The 27,528-nt window shown below is 39.0% G+C and overlaps 1 protein-coding gene across 2 annotated transcripts in view; it reads right to left on the bottom strand.

Annotated features, from left to right (window-relative positions):
• Positions 1-1,239: 1,239 nt before the first annotated feature.
• The window catches only part of LOC122981034 (metabotropic glutamate receptor 4-like), a 174,039-nt gene continuing 147,750 nt past the window's right edge, over positions 1,240-27,528 (bottom strand). For both annotated transcript variants that reach the window (XM_044349524.1, XM_044349525.1), the window contains 5 exons: positions 26,586-26,786; positions 16,068-16,204; positions 13,782-14,717; positions 5,517-5,763; positions 1,240-3,181 (listed from right to left, as the gene is read on the bottom strand). In XM_044349524.1, the coding sequence (XP_044205459.1) occupies positions 3,132-3,181; positions 5,517-5,763; positions 13,782-14,717; positions 16,068-16,204; positions 26,586-26,786 (1,571 nt within the window). In that variant the 3' untranslated portion in view covers positions 1,240-3,131. The remainder of the gene's footprint in view (positions 3,182-5,516; positions 5,764-13,781; positions 14,718-16,067; positions 16,205-26,585; positions 26,787-27,528) is intronic.

Below are 27,528 nucleotides of genomic sequence, written 5' to 3'. Positions count from 1 at the left end.
CAGCCACAATTTTACTTTAAAGAAGATGCAAGAATTGTTGAGTTTTCTGTTGCATCATGGTAGGGGATCAGAATGATTTGATCAGTAGTAGGTAGAATATTGGGATATACAGTATGCTAATAATGGATTATTAGTCACTCAAACATGCGTTAAACAATCAGTATGTTTCTGTTTATTTAGTGTTGCACTCATACAAAAAATATTTAGCAGTATATTATCGGGTATTAGCATTAGGCTTCAGAATATGACCTTAGGCCAGCAGTTCTCTGTACTATACCAATATGGTCACCATGGTGCAACTGTTCTGTAATGTGTGACTATTATTATACTCATAGAGACTATATGCATACATACAGTAATATGCTGTGTTAGAAGATGTTTCATTGTTGCAGTAAATCAAATCCTTTGTGCTTCTGTGTTTTGAAAACAGCTGCATGTTGAGCAGCTGAGATATTGAATCTTTCTTAACATGAGTTGTGAATTTGTTTGTAAATGTCATCCACAGAAGCCACTGCAAATTCAGTCATTCTGGGTCCAAATAATAACAAAAAACTTTGAGATGGTGGGACTGATTGTTGCAGTTTGTAGGTCTTGAGGAAACAAATGACATTTGCAGCTTGTGTTGGCCTTAGCCAAGTGTCAGTTATTAATAATGTATCAATTTATTGATTTATTTAGTTACTTTATTACTTTTCTAATACAATTTGTTATTTATTGTTGCTGCCAGATTGGCATGAGACATTTCCAAATTTCTTCAAACAAAAGGACTGTATGTCATGCAGAAGGTTGTAGCCTCATGAGACTAAACATTGCAGAGACCTCATTCTGTCCATGCCATGGGAGGATGATATATACTGTGCTCTGTATATTGTAGTAATCTAGTACTCCGGCATGCATTTAGCACACTTGCTATGCAACAGCTGTTATTTTCGAGCCTTTTGTATAGTGGGCTCACAGTATCAGGGAGGCGTGGAGAAGATGATAGATCCTGAGAGCTCGCTGCATGCAGAGGCCTTGGATTCAAGTACTGACTAACCATTCATTTAAAATAATTTCATGTTTCCCTCCACCAATTCTCTGTCCTTCCAGTGCTATTATCAGAGCAATTGTGGCAACATATTATTCAGAGGATGGCAGCCATTGTTTTTTTTCTCCTCAGGGCTGACAAAGTTGTTTTTAATCTGTATTATTTCTTTACAACAGGGATAAAAAAAACACACACACACATTCACACACAAGCGCTGCCAATCATTTAGATGGCGACAATGTAAGTTTGCCACTGAATCATCCACTTTACATACATTGTTTTATATTTATACAAACAACCTGTTAGTTCATCTCTTCCTTTTACAGCAAATGGATCAAATTAATGAACAAATTCTTAGATTTTCCCAAATCACACAAACCTGTAAAACGGACATTGAAGTTTGAAAACATTTTTAATAGAAATAAAATTTTGTATAAAAAAAACTAAACATGCTTCACACACTTCATTAGTTTTCATGAGGTTTTACAAATACATAGTCAGATAGCCAGGCACTGTATCTTTTTGTACATTTTCCCCAATTTTAGGATATGTCAGGACATAAAGCAGACATCATCAATCTATTTAATAACATACATTAACTTGCCATTTAATTTGGTCAGCACTCACATTTTATTCTGCAACACAAATGGTGCTGAAAGTAATACAGAGGGAGGCATGAAAAGCAGCATTGAATTCACAACACAAATGACCCCACAATGTTTTCCTCAAGACATTAGAGGGCTTTTATACTGCTCAAAGCCAACTATTTATCTGTTCAGCGAGCTGAGGGTGATTGATAGAGATATTGTATACTTTTGCAATTAGATTTTCATTTGTTGAAAAGCCTTACAACTTCCTGACACCTCCTCCTTATCATGAGAGTGCCTGAGAAGGACATGTAAAGTAATGGATTTTCTCAGTAGCTTGTCCATTATGGATATCACCTTCAGGGCATATTGCACGATCCTCTCTCTCAAGGGCATACTTCATCTTAATTCCCCCTCCTAATGGATCTGTACAGCTAAGCTTTACCCTTACACTACGTTTGACCAAGAGAATCGCTAGTGGCAGTGATGGGAGGGTCATCCTGGACGACAGCTCACGGTAAGATCTCCTGGCTAAAATACGATTTGTTTTAACCACGAGCCACCGTTTCAAAGCACATACAGGTATGCAGAGGGCAGTGGCAGCCTCGGGCTAACCGATAATACAAATCATGGCCTCACTTAAGCACAGATAAACAATCACTCACTAGACCTTCACCATTTGAGAACAGTTTTTAACGTACAATAGGCTCAGGCCCAAACAATTGTAACAACGCTGCAACAGAGTGTAAACGCATTCCAAAGATATTATTTTTTTCTTTTTCTACAACACAACACAGGATGTTGAAACTGGCATGCTCAAAATCGGCAGAGACCATCTTATATGTGTAGTCATTGTCATTCTTATTAACTCAGAGGAAACCTGGAAGAGGCAAAAAAAATGAATGGAGTCTGGTACAGATTCGTTGCATTGTTGATATGATCGTCATTTCCAGTCAATTTTGACTCATGAGACCGGAATACATTTAGAAATAAAAACAAAAACATAAACCCCTCTTACAAATCCATGAACCATGTTTTCATGCCTTTGTGGTGTTGATTAATCCCTTGTGATGCCTTGAGGATTTCAAGATTAATTATAGTTTGCAAAACTGGCAGACAACATTAAGAACACCTGAACATATTCTTGATTTTAGTTCAATTTCAGTCTGCGCTGCTCAGGATGACAGAGAAGTCTTTGAAAGAGGGCATAGCTGAAATGTAAACACTCAAAAGGAAAGCTCCATCCTTCAGTCTCCAGGCCTCTGCCATGCAAATATTTTTCTTTTTTTTTTCTTTTTTTTTTGAATTCTTGTGAGGCTGACAGAAGATGGAACCTTACAATTTTCCTGTTATCTGTTCTGGTCCCCTGTCTGCACCTGCACCTCTTTGTGGTCCGTCTTCGTCATGTCACGTCTTTGGGCAATGCTTCGGTGATCTCCACCCATACAATGACACATCCACTGCATGTTTTTCTCTGTCAGGTGGAAATCCTGCATTATGACAAGAGCCTTTGTCCCTTATATTGCATGGTTGCTGTAGCTGATATATGTTTGCTTTGTTGAGAAACCTGAAAGAGAAAAATGAGAGGTGAGTGTGAGAATCAAGTCGCATCAAGGTTAGCTATTGTCACATATGAGATGCGGTGTTGTGGTGTGATGTGGCGTCCTGTTTTCCCGGTGTATCAAGTGTAAGATGAAATGTCATATCATAACTGAACATCTGTGTTCAGTTGCTGTTTCGTTCCCATGCAGCATTATAGCACAAATGCCGGTAATTCCCAAATATTCCTTAACTCTCTGGCCATATTTTACCCTCAGTGCACGACCTGTATTACTGTACCTACAGCAGATGGGGGTTTCAGTAAAGCCCACTGCCCCCCTCCCCCGCCACCTCCTTCAGTTATCAGGCCTCAACTTTCCAGTTGTCTCTCAAGACCGTGTTAGCTGATTCGCTGAGGTGGAGCAGATAAATCCTGACATATCGCCACCAGATCTAGGCAGTTGGGGGAGCTGGCCCAGACAGGAATTTTTCAATTTCATCAAGCCATATATCCACACTGGGGATGACAATGACAAATGGTGCTTATTCAAATAGCCATGCACTGTACAGCCCCTGTAAACAGTAACCTCATCAGAATAAATTGCTGCTGGCTATCAATTCTGTGTCTTTGCCTTCTCGCCACTTATTGTAACAAAAGGCCCTATTAACCCTCAACAGGAACATAAAGCAAGAGAGGAATTAATGCTGCACTGTTTACATGTTGCTATTCTGATGGGCCTCGCAGCAGCGGGCCATTGTTACTACCGTGCATACAGTCTATATTGATTTCTGTTTTTTGTGCTAACAGTAAATACAATGTCAGCGCTTTTATTCTTCTGTGAAGAGAAACATTTTTCACTACTGTTGGTATAAAGAATTAAGGAGTAAATACAGCTTTAAAATGTGTGACAATAGGCTTGATTCCTTATTAGTGCAGGCCAGATGGAGGGAATGTATCTCTGTTGACAGACGTGAAACCTTTTCCTGCCAGAGACAAGCTGAGGAAGAGCATTTTGGATGTCACATGAGTAATTTCTGCTGACTCATTTGCTGAAGTCATTATTTACTTCACTTGTATAAATCCACAGTCTGTCACTGATACAGTAGTGCTAAGCACTTTTATTGGTATTGAGATTAGAGGGAGGCACGCTCCGAGAGATTCAGCTGCTTCAGAAATGAGAGTAAGATGCAACTTGATTATTTACAATGAGTTTAAACTGGGTTCTGGCCTCTGCAGGTCAGAGGGTATAAATCAGTTGAACATCACAGGCAGGTGTGGTCTGTTCGACTTGTGACCACACCCAGCTGTGATGTAGTGTGATACTATTATGCATTTCTACATCACCGTTGCACAGTGTGTGGAAAGTCACTAGTAGTAAAACATTGCAAACAGGATTATTAGACTGGGTGCAGTACTCTGACTCGCCTGCAGGAAAGCTGCCGTTCTCCAGAAATACGGTCTAATGTAGCATTACTCTCTCTATGTATGAGGGAAGAAGAGTTACTTAGAATTTTCCGTGTTCAAGTAGACTTCCCTAGCAGAGAACAACCTGGTCAGTGGCTTCCAGGTATTTTGAGTTTGAGATGGTAAATGGTCTGCACTTATATAGCGCTTTTCTAGTCTGTGCAACACATGCCAACATTCACCCATTCACATACACATTTATACTCTGATGCCATGACCTCTTCTGCATCAGAGACCACTGATCAATAATCAAAAGTTAATTTTTTTGTCAGTTCACTAATCAATTAATGCATTAATCATTTCACCAGTTAAAACTGTGCTGGAGTGCAAATGGAGAAAGCAAAAGTTTAAAAGAAAAGGTACCTTTTTAGTATGTGGAACATGTCATGATGTCAAGTTTCTTGTGTAGCCACTAAATTCAATGAAATGATGAAAATCAGGTTTGTGAACATCAAAAGAAAATTACAAAAGACTACAAAATCAATATTTCCTACTTGCTACATTTGAAGGTATTTCTGAAGTAGATTTGTAGTTGCATTGTTGAACTGCAGAATATGGTCTGTGTTGACAGCTGTAATCCATTCCTTCAAGACTTTGCTCCCCCCCACACACACATAATTGACAATCCTGTAATGCTTCCTCCTGACTCGCAAACAATATCCATTTCCCCCCTACCAAATGAACAACGCTAGTGAATTTACTGGATTCAGTGAAGTGTTAAATAACATGCTACACATCTGTTAATAAGTAATTATTTGTTACTCTGCTTCCTATCTCCGCAACAATTTGTTTGATTTACAGACACTGAAGGACAAAACATGCCCGAGACGAAGAAAAAAAAAAAAAGATCCAGCAGGTTCTCAGTCAAAGTCTTCCTCATTAGCATTCATGTTCTTACTTTGCGTTTCGAGGCTTTCGCACAGCTCAGTCTTGGCTTCTCCGTTGGGTCTGAGTCCGGCCTTGGGGTTGAACTTGTTGGACATGGTGGCAGCAGTAACCACGGCCTTGAGGCTGCGTGTGCGCTTGGGCACATTCTGCTCAGGGTGGAAGAGAACCACGTAGACCTTGGGCATGTAGAGCAGCCCCAGGGACACTGAGGCACTCAGGCTCACAGAGATGGTCAGCGTGGTTGTTTGGATGTACATCTGCAAAAGGCAAACACCAAACATGCACAAAACAAACTGTTCAGTCTTTTTTTGGCACTGGCTGTTGCAGCTATTGCTTTATGGGTAGTGGCCTGTACAGTACAAGTGACATCTGCTGTGTATCATTCTAATTAGAGCATTCAATGACCCGTTTGTTGGCCAAGCTGTTGTTGAAGTAGTTTTTACCGTGGCCAAAAGAGGCTTCAAAACTATTCACTGCAAATGATGTGATAAAACTTGATTTAAATCAGCATCTCATCTGCTTTTATGGCACGTGTGCCGAACCAGCCAAGGCCACCTTGTTTGTTTAATTTTCTGCCATGCTAGTTTTAATATGGCCATCACGTCAACCTGAACATAGATTTGATAACACCAGCCGATCCTATTCTAACTCATAACAAGCAGGCTCATAAAAAAGAAACAAGCTCATGAAAATTTTACACATGGTCAAATCCACTGAATCGGGGGGGAGGGCAATGCTGAGTATCATTCTCACTCATTCCATTTTAATTGTTTACAAAGCTGCAGCAAATTAATGAATCATCTTCAGGGAAGAAGGAAAAGGAAGGAAGGAAAGAAAAAGCTTCTGTAATTTCTATACATTGTGCAGTGTTGTGATTGCTTGACTGGCCATCCGAGAGGAATTAACTTGTAAGTTGTGTTACAGAAGTTACAATGTAATGATACTGCAGACTTGAATGCATCCTGACTTTTTAACTATCCCTCTATAAGACCAAAACACTCTACTTCAGTCAAGATATAACAAGAAAATGATGTACAGCCAGATGTATAAATTATGCATACATACAAAAACTGTGCATACATCATTTCCCACATACAGCCTGATATAGAATGTGTGTAGAGACGCAACTAACAATTATTTTTAATATCTAATAACCTACCAATTATTTTCTTGAGTAAACGATTATTCGTGCGATCTGTAAAATATAAGATAATTGTAAAACAAATTCCATCCCGACTTGCCAGAGCCCATGGTTACTACGTATGGTGAAAGTGTCTTGTTTTGTCCAACCATAGTGCAAAACCAAAACATAATCTGTTTACTATCATAGAGGAGTATAAAAAACAGAAAATATTCACAGTTGGGAAGCTGCAAGCAGTGCTTTAACGATTATTTGATTATCAAAATAGTTGCAGATTAATTTTCGGTCAATTAACTAATCGATTAATTGACTAATCGTTGCAGCTCTGAATGTGAGCACCTCATGCACATTTGTGATGATAAGTAACATTTGTTTTGATTTTTGGCTTTTTTTGCAGGCAACGCAGCAATTTGTAAAATGTCAATCAAAAGCACATTTATAAACTTAATTTTCAAATAGTGTGATCAATTTGTATTATTCTTTCATTTGATTCATCTTTTTAATTCCCCGTCCTGATGTTTTTTTAATTTCATGCTTCATTGTTAAGCCCTGTTAAGTCCATTTTTTATTATGTTTCAGTTGTTTAATGATGATGATCTAGATGTCAGTACGGATAAGATGTACACCTGTACATGAAAATAATGTTCTCCATACAGGAAATGGCCTCCACTTCCTGTCACATGTTCCCTACTCCTAGTCCATTTTCAATATAGGGACTTCGGCCGTATTCAGAGCAAATCAGATGTTGTGGCCCACCACCACAGGGTTGACTGGGGGTGTGTGGGGATGTGGGCGTGTTTGTGCTCTAGAACCTAACCACTGTGAAACAATCAGAAAATAATGTTTTATTGATCTGATTCACCGGTGTCCTCTCTACCAGCGATCCCTCTCTTCATTCACTCTCTATCTCGCTCGACCACAGCTGCTCTCTCTCTCTCTCATTCACTGGTGCTCTGAGCTGTCTGTCTCTGTCTCTCTCTCTCTCGTCTTTTTTAAAATGAGTCGGGATGCCAACAGCAAAGCCTTACTTTACTTTTAACATTATCAAACGAAGAGAAGTGTCCTCCCCTCCTCCTAGTAACTCCCTCATGGCAGGGTTTTACAGCTCTGATCAGTCTGATCTCTGGCTGTGATTGGCCACTGCAGCCTTCAGTTGCAGTGACGTCAGGTTGCTAAAGGCCAAAGGCCAGTGCGGTGCTGCTGTGGCCAAAACGCCGAAATGCACCCCCATTCAAATGAATAAGAGGAGTTTCATTTTTGCCGTACTGTCTGATTTGATCTGAATACAGCCTTAGAGGGCTGCAACACAAATGTTGTGGGTGCAGGATTCAGTATATTTATTTTAACCTGGGTAGGAGCTGGCAGTAAGCATCCCCTTCTCAGGAAGAAATTTCATATATGAAAATATGAGAGGCTGTTATTATTGGGCTTTACCATGCAGGTAACAACATTGTCTCTCAGTAAATCATATTTTATTCATCCCAAAATGGAAATAAATAAATGTAAGTTTTAGTGTAGTTTCTCTCTCTTGCTTGTCCACTCATTTATGTCAAAAGCATTTATCAAAATTACTATCCCAAATCCAAATTCAATCAGTAAGGACCAAATTCAGTCCTGCTCTGGATCCTGATGTTTGAGCATCTGGTCTGAATCTGTTGTGATGTGAAACAACCCAGATTATCACTATGTTTCTCACACTGCCTCAAGCAGGAGCTGTTTATTACTGTTCTTTTACTTTTAAAAGCATTTAATGAGGCATATTTTCAGCTCCTGTCTTCCAAAGGCAGTTTATTTAACAGTTAAGCAACTGAAATATGGGTACAAGGAAATGGGCGACATGTGTCTTATTTTCTCTGTAGGATGGGACATGCAGATTTTCAATATACTGTGGGCGAGAGTGATCCAGATCTCAAAGGAAATGGCTGGTGCCGGATTAAAAGAAACGCAAATCTTTATTGGGATTTTTCAGAGTGTATTATGGTTCTTATACTACCATAATGCACAAATGTAATTAAACCACTGTTGACTTATATATGTTATTGTTCTTAAGACATGCTACCAAATGAGAATCAAATATTTCCGGCAGCCATGAGATTAGAATAAACTAATAAATTCCCCCATGCGTAGGCTTTGTACTATAAACTGTAAACATTTTATATGGTTCGATCTTTGAAGTAGTGTCTCATCCTTTTGACTGAGAGAATTTCCATCTGCTGCTGAGTGACCCCCAGTAGGTCTCTGCTGGTTATTCATCAAAGCAGAGTAACATTTAGCTCCCCAGATGTGACCTCTGCTTGAATATCTTGTTTGTTTCTATTATTTGTGAGTCTCCACGGTGCTTTCCCCCCAGACTGGCCGCATCTCATCTCAGCTAGCCCTGGTAACCATGTGGGACCGCTGGCTAGAGTGAAGAATGGAAGAATGGAGGCTGTATGATAGAGAGACAGCTGCAGTGGTCCCCTCCCAGCTGTAGGGAGTGTTAACCAGTGAACTGCTCTGGGCTCGGTTCACTGCTGCCTTAGGGATGGACGGCTGAACCCAAGCTGTTACTCATATAAACAGAAAAAAATGTGGCTGCTGTTTTTCACCCAAGAATTAAAATCTTCAAAGGCATCCTTGTAGTCATTAATATTTAAAATTTACAAAAATCTGATTTCTATATATTAATTTATTACATTAACATATTACATGCAAAAACATTTTGAGGATTCTTAAAAATATATATATTTTGTAATTGTGACAAAGATGCGTACTGAGTGGGATATTTTACAACTGGGGAGGCCAACTGTATATTGCTTTCTGGCCGACAAGCAACTGTGACGCAGTTTTTAAATTATCTCAATTGTGTCTTTGGCATATCTGTACTGCGGTTTGTTGTTATTCATCAACTACAAAACATAATTATTTAAAAGCTAATCTCAGCTGATATATCACCCTCGCTGATTTATCGTTCTAACTCAAAACACAATTTCTCCAAATTGTCACAATATGATTCTGCCAAAAGTTGATAAATGATAATATTGAATTACTGCTCAGCGTTTTATTTGAAATCAATATATTTCTGTCTGATAGTTCGTCAGATAGCATCGAGTTGCCACTGGATGAAAAAAACCTCCAACGCCTATTGTTCTGCTTCATGGAGCTACTTTTGCTTACAAATCCTGTTTTTAGTGTCACACCAACTCCAGTGTTCAATTTAATTATTTGTTTCTCCTGATTGCAGCACACCTGAGCATGCACAGGCTGGAGCTCATGAAAGCAAGTTGCTGTAAATCTGACACACCTGTCATCACATTGCCATCAGCATATCTTGCCTGAGGAAAAACATAATCCAGAGTAAGAGGCACATGGCAGCATTATTGCCTGAACTAGATGCGAGGAATATAATGGGGATCTATCAGTATATGATAAAAGGAGTCAAAAAACCTACAGAGGCCTACAAAGAGTGCAACACAGCGGAATGAGAACGCCTGTGATAACTGATAACGTAAGATTAATTTGAGAGTTAAATATAAACAAATTCTATTTTCAACCAGGGACTCTGGAGAGCCTCTGCTGCAGGATGCAATCCATTAAATTCATTTATTCAGGATAATTCTCATTCTACATTAAGCTACTGCATTATTTCTCAGCATGCTATGGAAACATTCAGCAGAGAGGCTTGCTGCATGAGAATTCACCATGATTGCACTCTAATTAAGCTAATAAACAAATAGAAGCCTTGGGGGACACAATAATATAGCTCCATGGGAGAATGTCATTTATAAAGATCATAGTCCTTTGGCCTTGATTAGCGTTGTGGCATGTTCACCCATTATTCGAGCACCCAGAGGTCAACAGCCAAGACCCAGAGGGCTTACTGTGCTGTGGGCCTAATGAGAGCAACAACTGCTCTCTGAAGTCCAAGATGTTGCTCAGCTCCCTCTGCTCAAAAGCATCAATCTTCATTATGTATTATTGGGCCTGCGGGACATTACTGTGAATAATGCTGTTTATCTTCGGATTGAAAATAGACAAAGAGAGAGATGGAAAAGAGTGGGGAGTTGGGGAGGTAGCAGGGATGAACTGAACCAACACTGTTACAAGCACACTCCTGTCTGACATCTGGTCTCGTTGAACTCACTGCAACTCCCACTCTTTGTCTGACTAGTGCACTAACAGCAGTTTTTTGTCGTCGAGTTGACAGTGCCAATAGTGTGATGGAGACTTCATAGAGAAATACACAACACCACTCAATTCATCAGTCCATTCATGCACTATAATGGCAGCGGTTCTTTGTGTGGGCTGATTAAATTTGAACTGAGCCTGTTGTGCTGAAGCCACATTGCTATGCATGCTATTGTCAGGCACAACTCCTCCTCCTCCTCCCTGTGTCTTTGAGACAGCCGCTGATTTATACTGTTTCTCCAGGTAAGCAGGTGTCACGTCTATTCCTGAAGCTAGCATAAAGCACAGCGATCACGCTCCATAGATAGACCAGATGTCCCTGTTTGAATGATAGAGAGAGCCTCCTGTGGCATTTGTTACATTTATCCTGGCACCAGATGACAAATAAATGACAGTGCTTGTAACGCTGAGGCAGAGGCCCGCTGTAAACTGGTGATGAGCACATAGGCAGCTAGATAAGGTAAATCAGGACCCGAAGGAAGTGGAGCATTTAATTTTCTCTGAAAAGCGTGTTAACATGGGCTGTGAGTCTTTGTGGGGCCTGTCATTTACAGTACGATGATTATGAGGTGTGTTTGCTTTGACATGTTAATTCCTTAAATAAGAACATTGTTTATGTAACAGCTCAGAGAATCAGTCACAGATTTTTTTTTTCATTGTATAGCCTAGAACGAGAAATGCTGGCTACTTTATTGTTCAGCTGTAAAAGCAGTCCACAACAACAAAGTAACTTAGTGCTGTATGGTGTGACTAGACCAAAACTATATTAGAGTGTAAGTAATTTTTTTCCTACTCAACTCTCTTTTGGTTATATATTAAATATGATTATTCTCTCTCAAATGAGGGGATAAAAAATGTAGGACATTTCCCTAAAGCAGAATTTATATTTTCTGTTCCATTTCATGTCTTACCTTAATGTAGCTCAAGGCAATGGTAGACGTTTTCTAAATGATAAAAGTGGAACCATCTCCCAGCCATTGTGTGTACAGTTTCTACAGGAAATAATAATTAATGAGCGACTCATATAATTTAGAGTGTCTTATACAGGCCTGAGAGGAGTTTTTCAGGGTTTGTAAATTAAATTCATCTGAGGTATGGAGGAGGCAACAAAGAGTAGGACTTAACTTACCCTTCAAAGATTTTTCTCACTTCTATTTTACTATTCAAAGCCATGCTAGCTAATGGATTACCTCATCCTCCAAAAAAGCTGTTCAATCTCTCTGTGATTGTATAATTCTCTTTCATCTTCAGAGAGAGGAGATGAAATGATTAAACAAAGAAGTCGGGGCTGCTGTTGACATGTGACTTAAGATGTGCAACATTCACATTAAAAAATCATGTGGATTTTGCACTTGGACTGTTTTTTTCTTCATTGAGTATGCTACTGTGTGTGTATGATGATAAAGAACATATAGTGCTGATAGTTTCAGTTCATTTTCCAGAATATATTTCAGTAAATGTGACATAAAACAAGCAATGTCTATTGAGCTCAGCAGGCCTCTCATTGTTTTCAACGTGCAGAGGCTGTTGCTCTGTGTTAAATGCCAGCAGATATATGGTGTAAGAGAGAGCTAATATGCAGATTCACAGCAGTGTGGACTTTGTGGCGTTAACATAACATGCAGCATATGAACTGCTGGTTACATACTACATTATTAATTTACGTGAATTGGCTGCAGTCATATGCAGATTTTCTGCAAAATTATTTCGGGATGCTAAGCTTGTCAATGCATACACGGTGTCTCTCAAGAATGTTTTCCCACAAAGGTAACTATCACAGTCAGTTTTCCAGGGCAGCATTTTGATGCATTGTTTTGTTTAATCCCAAAGGGGAGGAGGTAAAGATTAATTTGTTGCATCTGTCAGACTCATGCTGTTACTGCTGATAGTGTCCATGCCAGTATGAGGCTTTTCCCTCACCACTGTCCTCCCTTGTAGCCACTGAGCCCCTTTTGTTACACTGCCAAAAGACCTCTTTCAATTGGATCTACACATTTCTACTGTGTCATTGTTGTACCCCTTTGGCTTTGTACCCAGACTGTCCCCTCTGAATGTGAGTTCCAAGTCCAGCCTCCATTTCCATGTCCCTTTTGGATCCCTCTTGACCTGTAGCCTCCCAGTGCTCCCACTGGATGTGATCCAGGTCCACGGTTCATTAGGTCAGGCACATTGATTTAACATGGGAATATGAGTGTGAGCTTGTGTTTGTGTACACAGCTCATCTCTCTCTCTAATGCACAGTGGCATACAGCCGTCACATGTATGTGAGTCACAGTCTCGCGTGCTGCCTGCAGAGTTATGAGAGACTGAACTCATAAAACTGTGTCCAGAGTTGGTTTGTTAGATTGTTATTATGCTCAAAATCGGAAGGCTTCCACATGACATTCGCTTTTTAGTTGTTTTGGCCGCTGAGTTGCATTCACTTGATTTTTTAAATTGCTCAGGTCATAAAATAAAAGCAGAGTGGAATATTTTAATATAAAGTAAGTGAAAATTGGTCGCCTTTATGGGAATGAGGTAAAAGGATTAGTGAATTACAGTTTTATGAAAAAGTTAACTAATATACAGTGGTGGAAGAAGTACTTAGAAACTTAAATAATAGTAGCAGTAACTCTGAAATGTAGTGTAGTATAAAGTAGCCCAAAATGTTAAGTACCTCAAATTAAGTTCCCTTAAAATTGTACTTCAATAAATGTAGTTTTTGTTATTGCCTATGTGTAGCAATATTTTCTTATTAAAAACTCCTGTCCAGGTGTTGATCTCTGCCTGAATACACATTCCTGCAATAGCGGAACTGGGTTCCAAACAGCCTGATTAATGAACCAAGAGGATATAAGCAAAGAATAAGAAATACATAGTAGACATGGCAATTATAAAAGTAAGCTAATAGATGTGATATTAAACTTTTGCAGACATAAAAAACAAAAAAAAAATCAAATTGCATTATAGCAACAGTTATAATCTTACCTTTTCTGTGGATTGTGAGGTGCCAAAGAATATTGGGATGAACGCTAGCCAAATAATGCAGGTCGTGTACATGGTAAAACCAATGGGTTTGGCCTCATTGAAGGTCTCCGGCACCCCTCTGGTTTTAATGGCATAGACAGTACAGGTGACCATGAGCAGCATGCTGTAGCCCAGCAGGCAGATCAGAGACAGGTCAGAGATGTCACACTTGAGTACACCACGAGCCAGCACCGGGTTAGATGTCCTCTGGTCCTCATAGTCAATGATGGCTTTGGAAGGATCCACGCCAAACCAGATGCACACGCCAAGCAGCTGCACTGAAGCCAGGGTGAACGTAATGACTAGCTGGGAGGCCGGAGAGATGAACCTGGGAGCACTCACAGACATTGTGCCCTGCTCAAAGATGCGGTAGATACGATTGGTTTTGGTGAGCAGGGCAGCATAACTGATGCTCATTCCCAGACCCAAGAAGATCCTCCGGAGGGAGCAGATTCCTACATCAGGTGTAGAAATCATCAGGAAAGTTGTGGCGTAACAGAGGAAGATGCCAGTTAGCAGCACATAGCTTAGCTCTCGCCCTGATGCTTTCACAATGGGAGTGTCGTTGTAGCGGATGAAGGTGACCACCACAAACAGAGTGGCCATGATGCCAACGACTGCAATAAGCACAGGGATGACTGCCCACGGAGAGCTCCACTCCAGCTTAACAATGGGGATTGGAACACAGCCCGTGTGATTCTCGTTGGGCCGCAAATCAAAGCGACACATCTTACACGTGTAGGTGTCCGCCTGGTACTGATAGCCATCGCAGCGCTCACAGTGCCAACAGCAAGGGATGCCCTTCACGATCTTCTTGCGCTCACCGGGCTGACAGGGGTGGCTGCAGATTGAGGAAGGGATCTGGCGGACACCGCCAGGCCACTGCATCGAACGAACCTGCAAAGGAGGCAGAGAGACACAAATAGACATGAATGGACACACAGAGAGGAACAAAGACAGATGAGAAAAGATTTGTTGTGTAGTAAGCTGTCCATATCCTGTAAAATAGCAGCATGCAGAGTTAGTGATGTTTTATTGATCCAAAAAAGATGCTCTAGACCCCTGGAGCTCAAGGACAATCTGAAGGGTGATTACTTGCTGTTTGGGTGTTTGAACCAGGGCTGAAGTACCAATCTTATGCTCCCATGCTACTTGATTTTATTTATTTATTTAGGTGGGGGGTGGGAAAGGGCAAACTGAGGGTCAAATGAAGCATTCCTCTTAGATTCAGCAAAATTTTCCAGTGGGAGGTCAAATTATCTGAAGGGCAAGACACAAGAGAAACGAGCCAACCCATTGTTTGCTCTGCAGGGAACTGACGCAGTGTTTATCTTCTCTCGCTCCCCCTCTCTCTCCTTTTTTTTTGCTTTGGTAAATAGTTGTATGTGTTCGAAAATCAATGCTCAACTGTCTACGATCAGAGGTATACAAGATAAATTCCGTTTCAGTATACAGCTCTCCTTTGTGGATTTCCCCCCTTTTACAAGCACACTTGTAAAGATAAATTAAATGTTTCTTTTCAAACGGGTTTGCTCTCTTTAATGTTATGTTATCAATTTCATTCAATTGTGGCTGTTCACTCAAAGCCAGTAAATTTGTTTCTAAATGTGCACTTAATTAAGAACTCAAAGCACACTAATTAAATACAGCCGGCTTTAGAGTCAGAACTGGCAAGTTCCACAGTAGATGCCCACCACAAGCTTCTCTTTTTTCTTTTTTTTTTCCTCCACAGCACATGTTGTTGAAAGAGGTAAAGAAGACAAAGCTCCTCTCAAGCTGCTTTATGTTTTCAATTGTACTCTCCTTTGCCTGCCCAAGGCCTCCTCTTCATTTTGTCAAAACATAATTTGTTTGGTTCTTTTATGTAATTTACTGTTATAATACCGTTACTTCATCACACCCCCTGCCCACAGTACTGTTTTTGGAAGTCAGTGATGCTGTCTGGAGAGATGATATTAAATATGTCTGGCCTTAAGCTCTTATGGCTTTCTTTTCATCACAGTCCGCCCTGTTAATCATTTAAAGTGCCCTCTGGATATTTACACCTTTGAAGATGGCACTAAGTGCTATCAAATGGTTTGGGAGGAGTTAGTGAGCAAACACGCAGCTGCAGAGCTAGTGAAAACAACTTTTCAGAGAAGGATTTTTATTGCAAACACTAACGCACACATAACACTTGTAGGCTGAATGTCATCAATTCTTTTGTGTGGGAATGTGTGGGTATGTAATAAAAAGGGCAATACTCACGGTGAGATGAAGTTGATCCGTCCAGTGGCCAATGATTTTGTACTCAGCCGTTCGGTTTCGGATCTGGTATTGGTAGATCTCGTAGCGCCCGGGGGCATCTCCGTTTTCGTTGAAGAGCACTGGGTTGCCAGCTATGCCTAAATGAGAAAATAATCACACTATTTACTGCACGTTTATTGAGCTATTTTCTGTGAAGGGAGCATGAATCTGTGAAAGCAAACTAATGTGTCGTCATTGTTACTGCAGTTATTACAGTTATCATTCTGGTACATTAGAAACCAAAATGATGCTTGTGAATCTGCAACATTTCTTCTTTTTAATTCTCCAAGATGGCTAAGAAAATGTTCCCAACTACTGTGTCTGCGAGAGATGAAACATCTCTCATGGTAGGTATACTGTATACTCTAGGAATTAAGTTCATACTGGGTGATTTAGTGTGCCATTATGTTGCAAGGTGGAAAGTATGTGTAGTGTGGAGTATCAGGGTAGTGAATGGGCATGAAGCACGTCTGACTTTCACCAAGATCTTACCTTGTCAGATTCAAATTTCTGATCATTTCAGGGGTTAACAATCACTCAGAGCACTTTATTAGGAACATCTGTGCGGTCTAATGCAATCCAATACAACAGCTCTGCCATAAATTCTACTTATACAAAGCTTATACATTTTCAGTTTTTGTTGACATTGTCAGAAAGGTGATAATTCTACTTTATGTTTATTATTGAGGTTGTAGTGGGTGGTGTTGGTGTACTGGAGTGTATGTATGTTAATGGGCTGGACAAAATAATTAGGAACACATTTCAATGTAATGCACTCCAGTTTACCACCAATAAACAAAGTAGAATTATCACCTTGCTGACCATGTCAACAAAAACTGAAAATGTATAAGCTTTGTGAAAGTAGAATATGTGGCAGAGCTGTTGTATTGGATTTCATTAGATTGCACAAGATGTTCATAATAAAGGGCTCAGTGATAGTAGGTCTAGTGTTTTACTCATTGACATCTGTTTCCATCAACTGGAAAAACAATTGGGCAATCATTGCAGGCTTGCAGGGGGGATTAAGAATGTGGATATTATCTTCCTACATAGCTCATACAACCATGAAAAAAGTGACAGAAAACGGCTACAAAAATGGTGACAAGCATGAAACAAGATTGATGGAGCTGCACAAAGTTTTGTACAACACTGTCTCAAACAGAAACCAGCTAACATGAACATTATGCCAGGCTGAATAAATTAAAGGACACAAAAAGGCTATTCAGTGTAGCTCTTACACTAACCTTAAATAAGTGTTTTAGTCTTCTAACCTTAGTGAAGCTGTAGTTGTTATGTGCAAATATTGTAGAAAGAAGTTATTTTTAAATGTTTGCAACAGCCATTAAACTGGACTGCGTGCTTATAAGGCCTTTGGACAATTAAAAATGAGATATTACACAACTGGATAACTACAGGAGGTCCAGCTTCAACTGACCCCCTCCTGACCTCAAACACACTTTTCTCATAGTTCATGCTGTCTGCAGAGGTGTCCTCTGCTTTATCATTGTGATAACAATGTATAATAATGTATTCCTGTGTGCCATTTTAAGACAAGCTGTAATAATGTGTCACAAAGAAAGCACACCAAAGATTTCTCTGTATGCTATCCCCAATGGAAACTAGATGAGCCACACTCCCAGTTCAGCAAATGTTTAATCACGGTAAAATGTGGAAAGGTTCTCCTCAGAGGGAGAACAAGGGAACTTCATGTCTAATTGCTTTTCCCATCAACTTTCACAAACATCCAGACCTTCAAACACTGATTAAAGCTGTTCTGCAAAGCCTTTTTTTATGCAACAGCTGGTTTGTTATCAAGTCTCCCAATACACAATGAGCATCCCAGTTAAGAAAAAATGGGTAAACGTGGCCAATTGCTAATGATGGATTTCTGCTGATGAGTTTTTCTTTTCTTGCTCTTTGTTTCGATGCTGAAGGATGCAGTGCCCTAATCCACATCTCGATGAGTCAGCCCTGCTGGATTACGGCATTACTGTTTTACTCAGCCTTGCCTCTGTGACAATGCCGCCCACATCACATAGCAGTTAGTGATCATGGGAGGATTACAGTGACTTTATGAAGCAGAGAAGAATTATATTTATATAAACATATTAAGCACATCAAAACTGTCAGGAATCTGTCAAATTTTCTATGAAAGATTTTAATCGTACCAAGTTTTTTTTTTCTCCCTTTTCTCCAATTTCTAGAGCTTTTATAAGAGCTTTGAAGCGGTCTGCCTTCCATTGTCACTCTTGGGGTTATGTGCTCCAGCTTGTAAGTTCACACATGGACACCGCTATTGCTGAAAGAGGAAAATGGACCTCTTCAAGAGAATAATGCAGCAACACTACCAGCATAACACTGCTGATACGATTATATTTAACAGCTTTTGGTCATGCCTGCTTTTTAAATTATGGTATTTTCATAGACTGACAGCTCTTTTACCACAGCTTTGAGCTACTGTAAATTTGCTTCTGCATGAACACATTACACCTATTCCGACTGCTCATTTTAGTGATCCCATGATTTTTAAAATAATTCTTTAAAAATAAGGCCATACAAAACCTGTTTATTGTGTATCTAATGTAAAATCATAGAGGCATAATCTAGATGTTTAAACCATGTAATTTACAGGTATATGTTTGTATACTGTATAATTGAATAGGTTGACTTGTGTCTTTTTTTCTTTTGGTTATTTTTATGTGTGTGTAATTGCCATAACTGATTTTTTTTTTTTATTTAAGATATGAGCCCATTTTAGTCCTGTATTTACAGACATCAGTGATAGAAAAACTTCAACAAACTAATAGTTTAAGTAATTAGTTGTTGTCTAGTGGTAGTCCTTGTATTAAAAGACCTGTTAATCTATTGAGGAGTGTTAGTGAATCTTGGTTTGATCATAGATTGTGCCTTTAATATTATCCACTGTCTTTTCAACCACATTCTCATTTTTCTTCTGTTTACAGGTTGATAGAGACTGTTCATGCACCACCCAGATCATGAAAGCTTTTTGCTGTTACTACATCAGGTGTTGGGTGCATCTTTCCTGGAAAAATCATCACAGGTAAAATTGTGACAGCAACAACAGCAGTTTGAAATAAATCAAAGACGACTGTAATTAGTTACAGCAACAATAACTACCATGATATCCTGAAGTGCTTTGTGACTTTTACCAACCTGAAAGAATAAATGAAAAATATAAAGGATGAGGTGGCTGATAACTGCTAATTTAAGAAGCAGCCACCGCTTTAGAGAGCTGAACGTTGCCCACGAGCATCCTCGTGCCTTTCATACTCAAACAGAAATGTATACGAAAGTGTGTGCTAGATAATATACATAGAACAAATAAACACACATTAATGATCACTGTATGACACTAACATGAAACAGTGAATGCACGTTTCTAATCGCCAATTATTAAAAACAAGCAAACAAACAAAAAAACAGCTCATAGAAAGACTGCGTGCTCTTACTTTGAAATGACGTCAGCAGGTGATCACTTGCTATCCCAAAATGGCCGAGTGATACGTATGGATTTTCATTCAGACTGGAAAATCTGACCATCTGACCGGAAAATTTGTTTCAAAACTCTGTGTGTGTAAAAAGCAAATCCACACGCGTAGAACTGAGATAATAATGAAATAATAACAAATATTTTTTCGATTCACAAATAAAAACTGAGTTCACAAATGCCTGTTGGAAAGTTGTAAATGTTAGGAAGATATTCACAAATGCTTTTCATTTATTTGCAAATTAATTGAATGTACTCACATTTTTTTTTTGTGGAATTTGTTTGTGTATTTGCAGATCCGTTTTATATTTGCAAAATATTTTTGTGAGTTTACAAATCTTTTTTTTGTATTTGTGGAAGGTGTTTATATTTACAGATTACACATTTACACACAGATTGTCGATCTGTTCACACAAATCATAATGAAACAAATCTATCTCCATAGCTTTACGTCTTAACTAATCAGGTGTTATAACAGCAGAATGAGAGTTTCTGTTGTCTTGAGTTCTGTCCTTTAGATGCAACTTCAAGAGTTCTACATTTTGACACATTAGATATTGTCAGATGATACAGTATCATGTGCTGGCACAACACACCACACATCTCCAGTGGTAAGTATAAAGGTGTCTTCTTCTTCTTTGGAACTGAAATGACACATTAAGGGACTACGGGGGAATACTGCCTGGGGTCTCTGTCACTCTTCCAGAGGCAGTGGTGTGTCCTCTTCATTAAGAGTGAGTAGAGTGGTGCATTCTGAGGCAGTACGGTCAATGTTTGAGTTGCAGATGAGGAATTAGGCCCGTCATGTGGCAAAAACTGCTTGTCTAAACAGTCTGCTCACTAGTCAGGGGCATAATGAGTTCCACAGAGGCCTCTGGCACTGCTGCAATGTGCTGTGCACTAATGTGACGAGGTGGCCTAAAGTCGCACATGTGTGTACTGCAGGCTACTCGTTTGTTCATTGCTTTGTGCATGCACCAGGAGCTTTGGGGTTAATTAAGTACTTGTGGTATTGTCCCCACCCCCTTCCTATTCCACTGCTCATACACACCTTAAGAATTATCAGAGTATGATTATTAATCCAACATGTGCTTGTTCTGCATGGATGCACAACTGGGACACCTTGGTGAATGGCAGCACAGCTTGCTGCCTTCTACACCGGTCATTAACTCTTAATGAACTGTATGCAGGCAAGTCATGCTGAATTTACCATGGATCCACTTCACTCTTGAAGTGTTTGTGTGTTACCTTCCACTCTGTCAATGGCATGACATGTGCATGATTACTCATGCATAGTATATAAGCCTTTGCTATCTACAAGTGTTCTCTAACTGCATTTAAAATGTTATAAGCATACAAGTGTCATTATATTTAAAAAATATCTATCGAAGGTTTTAATTGAAATAAACATAATGCATGATGGTTTTGAGTCCACAAATTACAGAGTAAGGATACTCAAATAAAGGCCAGTCGCTAATAAAGTGTGGCTAAAACACACTGAGGAGAGGTGTAATTACCTGTACTCGAATTGCTGGTAAACATGGTAAATATAGCATAATGTTCATTTCCACAGCACTAATTCCATGTGTACAATAGATTTGTCACAATCCCCAATATGCTCTTCTCAGTTTCTCTTCTTAAACATAAATATTATCAATTCATTCCAATCACCTCCACTCTGCTGTTTTTGTGGGTGCAATAAAAGTTAAAGGTACACTGTACAGTTTTTGACCTCTAATTGTGCTATGGAGCAGGGGTTTTTTTGCGTGTTTGAGTCACCAGCGAAATACAGACCTGCCAGTGGTTTCCTGTGACAGACAGGGGGCGGTAACATGCAAAGAAATGCAGCGGACAGGGAGGAAGATGACTGCAAGATAGTAAACGTGGATGTCAACAATACAATGATTTAAAATGCTTCTGCAGTTGAGGTAAATGAATGCTCTAGACACTATTTGAGAATTTACTGCACCTGTCTTGCTTTTTTGTAGTTGCACATCTATACACTATAAAGCAGGCTTTGGGTTGGTCCTTTATGGTCACAAAAGTTGATGCTACTCTAAAATGAATCGGCTTGATATTGAGGACTCTCCACTATTACCATGTGTGATACAGACCATTTTTTGTGAATAACAGGGGCTGTGTGTCATGACAGTGAAAGGAAAACAGACATTTTACATTAAGCAAAAAACATGTCAACTGGAAACATCTTTTGAGTTACACAACAATGAGGACTTTACACATCCTTGAGAAGAGAGAGAGGTGTGGAGAAATGGAAAACCCTTAGTGCTTGCCTTTATTTCGCACTCATAACTGCTGTCCCTGGTGAGAATGATGGCTGACATAGCAAAAACACTTTTGCCCCTGATGTGATCACAAGATACATGAAACACAGATGGGAAGCTTTGTTCAACTGTGGCCTATTGAAGTCTGAACGACTCTTAGACACATTGAATGCAGAGGTGGGAGCAAGGAAGGAAGAAGCTCTAAAGAGTGTCGAACAGTGCATAAAGATGGACTGGAGGTGTTTGATTCTTCTGCTTTGTTGGACGCAGCTTTGGCTGCTGTTGACTGATCGGAAAATGAACAATTGTAAGGTTGATTTGGAATAAGGAAACAGCTACAACTTTAGACACATCTGTGTGGAAAAATATGATGGGAGAACAAGTAGAACCGCTTGAGAAAGTAAACGTGAAATATCCCAGCCAAGCAAATAACTTTGTCACATTACTTTTCATCGTTTCTAAAAGGTTATCTGTCATCAGCTAGCTTACAGTCTCTGCTGTTGAAACCCTGAGCTATGGTTTTGTGCCAACTTACTATGAGCCTCTAATTTGAACTGGGCATTGGTTTTTAAGAGGCTCTTTGACATTTTGACCTTTAGTATCAGCTGTGTTCCATTACAATATGTGTGCAACCAAAGACAGACACTACATCTGCTACAGATACAGTCATACTGGACTCTGAGAGCTGTGCAGCTCTTCAGAGAAAGAAATGTGAATTATTTTTAGCAGATGTCCACTAAAACTGCTGACAATAAACAGAAATGTGTAGCAATAGATTCTCGCTGGCTCGGTCTCAAGAATGATTCATCACAACAACAAAATGACCTACTTTTACATAAATATCTGTCAATTGCTATTTGTAAGAAAAAAAAGGAACGACTGCTTTGTGTGTCTACTGGTGCGTGGCATACTAATATCATAATACAGAGATAAATATTGTCTGAAAATATAATACACAGTCCAGCAAGTCCAGTCTCAGCAGTTAGATTGGTTTATGTATCTGGGCAAGTTCAATATACTGCTGTATGCTGATGCAATTAGATGGAGTGTAGTGTAACCTCAAGGCAACCCCTCTGGTTAGATGGTGGTACAACATTAATACGGTTTGCTTGGTTAGAAAAAAATTCAGCTCTAAAGCGCTTACTGCACTGTAGCTTCATGTCCCTGTTTGAAGGTTTAAAACCCTGTTGAAGCCACTTTAGAAAGAGCACCACTCAGTCCTCATTGTGCCACCGATCTCATTTTTTAAAAAAAAGCTCTGATTTCTATTGTTGCATTTATTTTCTGATGTTAAACATGAACACTGGAATGTATTTTTTTGCATTATTTTATTATTTTACAGGGACTATGTCTTTTTCTTCTTCTTTTTTTAACCATATTATTGTTTTATTTGTTCCTAAACGCTAAACAGAAGAAATTAAGGTTGTCACAAAGTAGTTGCATGTAAAACTTCTACTATATATATTTATTTATTTATTTATTGGATGGAATAACATATTAGCACATTCATTCCTGTGCAATAATATAAACCTCAGTTATCCAGGCATGGACAAAAAGATATAAAGGTTTAGAGAATACAAAAGAATACAGTATGCAAAAGCTTTCTTACAACAGACCATGAGAACCTCTGAACCCAACATATTGCATGTAGTAAACAGCAGTTGTTTTTCCCCCATATGTTATTGGATTCTGAGCAGCTGAGCTGGTGCAGTTGGGTGTTAAGGGCATCTTAATGGTTGCTGTTGAAGGAGTCTGTTTACTTCCCAGCAAGTCCTTGGATTCTAATCAGCAGCTTTCAACTGACAAAACCGGTTAGTAAGGGCTGAACAAATGTTGAATATTATGTAAAGGGACACTGTCAGGACACAATTATCCCCATTCACAAGCTGAGAGGTACATTGCCACAGTTAAAAGTGTTTATTTGATTTTATACACACTCTGAAACTGAACTCACCCTAGACACTGGGTTGTCTTTATAGTGAAAATGATTCTAACAGAGATAAAAGAGATTATATATCAAGCTATTTTGCTAAATATATCTATACAATATCAATACAGGTCTATCACCCACTGTATATTTGTAATTTATCATGAAGTGGCTGCTTTAAGTATGAATAAGAAAGAAAAAGTTTGGTTATATTTCCATCACAAACCAGATAAACAGACTGAGGCTACAATCATATTACATGCTGAAGTGGCCCAAATTGCCTCCAAGTGAACGGTTCTTTTCACGGAAGTGTGAACAAACCAAATCTGATTTTTTCATATCAGATTTGGGCTATTTGCATGTGTGGTCCTAGATCTGATTCATATTCAATTTCTGGCTATGCAACAGCTGTCAGAATGGTCAGATCAGAATGCATGTGGGTTTTTTAACGTCTTACTTCTCTGCACACACACATATTGCCTGTGGTCATCATTCAGTGTCGGCCCGGTAAAAATAAACATCCTCATCATCTATATTGTCAGCCGTCCTCCACAACAAATAATCCTGGACATGTATCCTAGCAGAGGCAAGTGATCCATGTTTATAATTTGACATAAATTACATTATTGTTGTTATTTAATGCATGAGGCTCACATTTCAGTTAAATCTGTGCATGGGTGGCAGTTTAGGACCTCAACAGTGTTCACACTAGAGCTGGATACATATCACATACAAACATGTACGTGAACCATCAACACACAAAGATTGGATCTGACCAAAAAATCCGAATTGAGCATTAAGTCCTCTAATGTGAACGTGTTTTAAATTTCCTCTCATTTCATTTATTCAGTTCATGTCCATTTATGTTAATGTCAGAGTCATATCTGTTCCCCCAGTTACAGTCATCACATACTTAACATTTTTCATGTTGTTTGAAGAAATATTCAGATTTAAAAGTTTCTTCGGTAATTTCTGTAAGATGACTTACAACAACCCGTACAGCAGCATCAAACTCATTCACGCTTGTCACCAAATTTGCTTTTTTGTTGCTTTTTTCATGAATATAGCTAGGCAAGTGATTAGCTATATAGAAGGATGACGTCTCTGCTTTATTCTGATTGGGTGATTGCTCCTCCACGAGGTGAAATGGCTGTCAAAAAGTATAGCAGCAGACATTTTTGAATTGCTGAACAAATCAGAGCTGTTGGGTGATTCAGAGGACAGGAACCAGGCTGGTCCATCACAACCATTATTATCCATCTGTACTGTAATTAGCACATGAACTGTATGACTGTATACAGTATGAGTTCAATGTCAGTGGTGAATCATTTTAGGCATTTATATTAATTCACAAGAGCAATCTACACTTCAGAACTGCAAAAATAAACCAGTTGTGTAAAGAAAGAAGAGGAAATCAACCTCAACATTCCTAATGTACAACACAAGATTTATTAACAGTAGCATCCGCTCTTTAATAATAAAAATATCCCTGATCTTAAGTGATGTGAAAGCCTGCAAAAATTACCCATTTTGTTTTTCAAAAGGAAAATATTTTCTTTTACGTCTCGCATATGAATTAATCATTGAATTGACATTCTGCCAATGTAACAAGTAGATATTAGAATGACAAATTAACTTGAAGAGCAGGAGTTAAAATGAATAATTTATCTGTACAAACACAGCATACTCAAGTCTCTATGAAAGAATTATAATTGTCTTAAATTGCTTTGCTTTAAAAAGGCAGTGTCTATATAATGAAACTCTGGATCACTAGTCTTTGTGTGTGAAAGCAGTTAATAATTAATATGCCAGTCATGGATGTGAACTTGACTGATAGCTGGGTATAGTGTAAGGCTGTAGGGAAGAAATGGAAAGTAGTTCATACAACAGAAGAAAGTAAGTAAGGTGTTAAAAGATGATGATAAAATGACGTCTACATGAAGAAAAAAAAATTCAAAACAGTCTGGTTGTGCCAGAAACATCTTTCAGATACCTTCATGGTAAAGTAATTAACATTAAATATTTTAGGTTGGTGGATTTAAAGCCTTCCAGTGTTGCCATTTGTACAATAATTTAGCCTTTTGTATAATTACAAACCTCTAAATGTACGCTAATTTTGGCATGTCACAGTTTCAGTTTTTTCCCTTTAATGATAGTGAAATGATAAAGATAATTTGGAACCAGCTTGATTATTCATCGCAGCCTAACTGTATCCATAGCATAACACAGTAAACTGACACTGGATCTGTTCTAAATTATCCAATCACATCTCTGCTGAGATCTAGTGCAACAGTCACTGTTAGCACTCACAACCTCTTATTAACTCTTTGAGACTTAATTTCGCAGCTTTTGTTTGGTTTAACCATAAAACTATTTTGTTTTGTATGGTTATTCAAAATTCTGTACCTGTAACCTGTTTGCTGACATACTAAGATGGATAGTCCTGTGGGCTGCATAACAAGTGCTAGTTGTAGTCAGAGTTAATTACAGTCAACTTGGTGGGCTTATGAATATACTGTGAACTGTGTTTTGACACAGACCGATATGAATATATGACAGTTTGGCCTGAAACATGATGATTCTGGAGTCTTTGTACAATTATTTGGTTTTTGGCACTTGGCAACACTGTAGCCTTCAAAGTTTAGTTTCTCCAACCAAAATGTTTGAGAATTGAGAGTTTAAAAAAAAAAGAAAAGCTCTCTTTACAGTACCTTTTGAGTTGAAACAAATGTACAATCCAGTATTAATAAAACGTGACTGACCTGCAAAGTTAAGGCGGCGTATGTGCTTAAGCAGATGAGTGCCATTGATGGGATCCATTTTACCGCAGAGGCCCACCTTCCCTGGACACAGCTCCTGGTGCATATTGTGCAGGGCATGAGCCATTGCATAGACTGCATCAATGACAAACTGCACTTTTCCTTCTTGCTCATAGTTCGAGTCCTTTCCTATCCGCTCCTGATCTGTAAGACACATAGACAGACTCAATTTAGACACATCATATGCACATACTGTACTGTCAGTGTGTGATTTTGTAGTTACAGGCATTTAAATTGTGAAAAGTGGACCCCTTTGTGGTCACTCATTTGGCTCATTGTTAACCAGGTCAAGAGTGAGGTTGAGTCCATTCATGTAGTTAAGCAACAGTAAGAGAAAGTGAAAAAGATTTAAGAAGTTGATTTAAAAAACTCAATCCAGAAAAAGATCTGTAATTCTATCAGCCACATTATGTAATCAAATAAAATTTATTCACTTAGACTCAATTGGTTTCTTTGAGTGGGACCAGCACAAAGAATTATCTACTCATGAGTTTTTCCCTGACCCTAGTTTAAAAGTAGGCTGATGATGAAGCAGAATATTTACTGCTTCTTCCGGAGACCTAATATGCACTAAATTTTCAAAAAAAAGATTTTGAAAAGAGCATCTTGAAACTCGATTAAAAAACAATTTGAAGATTCTACCTGTGTTTGCCAACAGCCACTAAAACTGATCTTTTCAACACGTCTCTCCTGTGTCACCCCCAATTTGGAAAGCAGCTCAGGTCGGACAAGACAATTTTGTGCAAAACCACCTGGAATGAGCTGAACCTTCTAAATGGAGGGTGTGGCGTCACTCCAAAAGGCATCTAGAAGAAAATGCATTGCTCTTCTCTGAGTCTTATTCTGCCTCTTGCAATTAGCTAGAAGGTAAATATCTGGATCGCTG

Source organism: Thunnus albacares, chromosome 4 (assembly GCF_914725855.1).
Source record: "Thunnus albacares chromosome 4, fThuAlb1.1, whole genome shotgun sequence".
In the NCBI taxonomy this organism is placed as follows: Eukaryota; Metazoa; Chordata; class Actinopteri; order Scombriformes; family Scombridae; genus Thunnus; species Thunnus albacares.
Note: the sequence above shows the minus strand (reverse complement) of the source record. Positions and strands in the feature narration are given on the sequence as shown.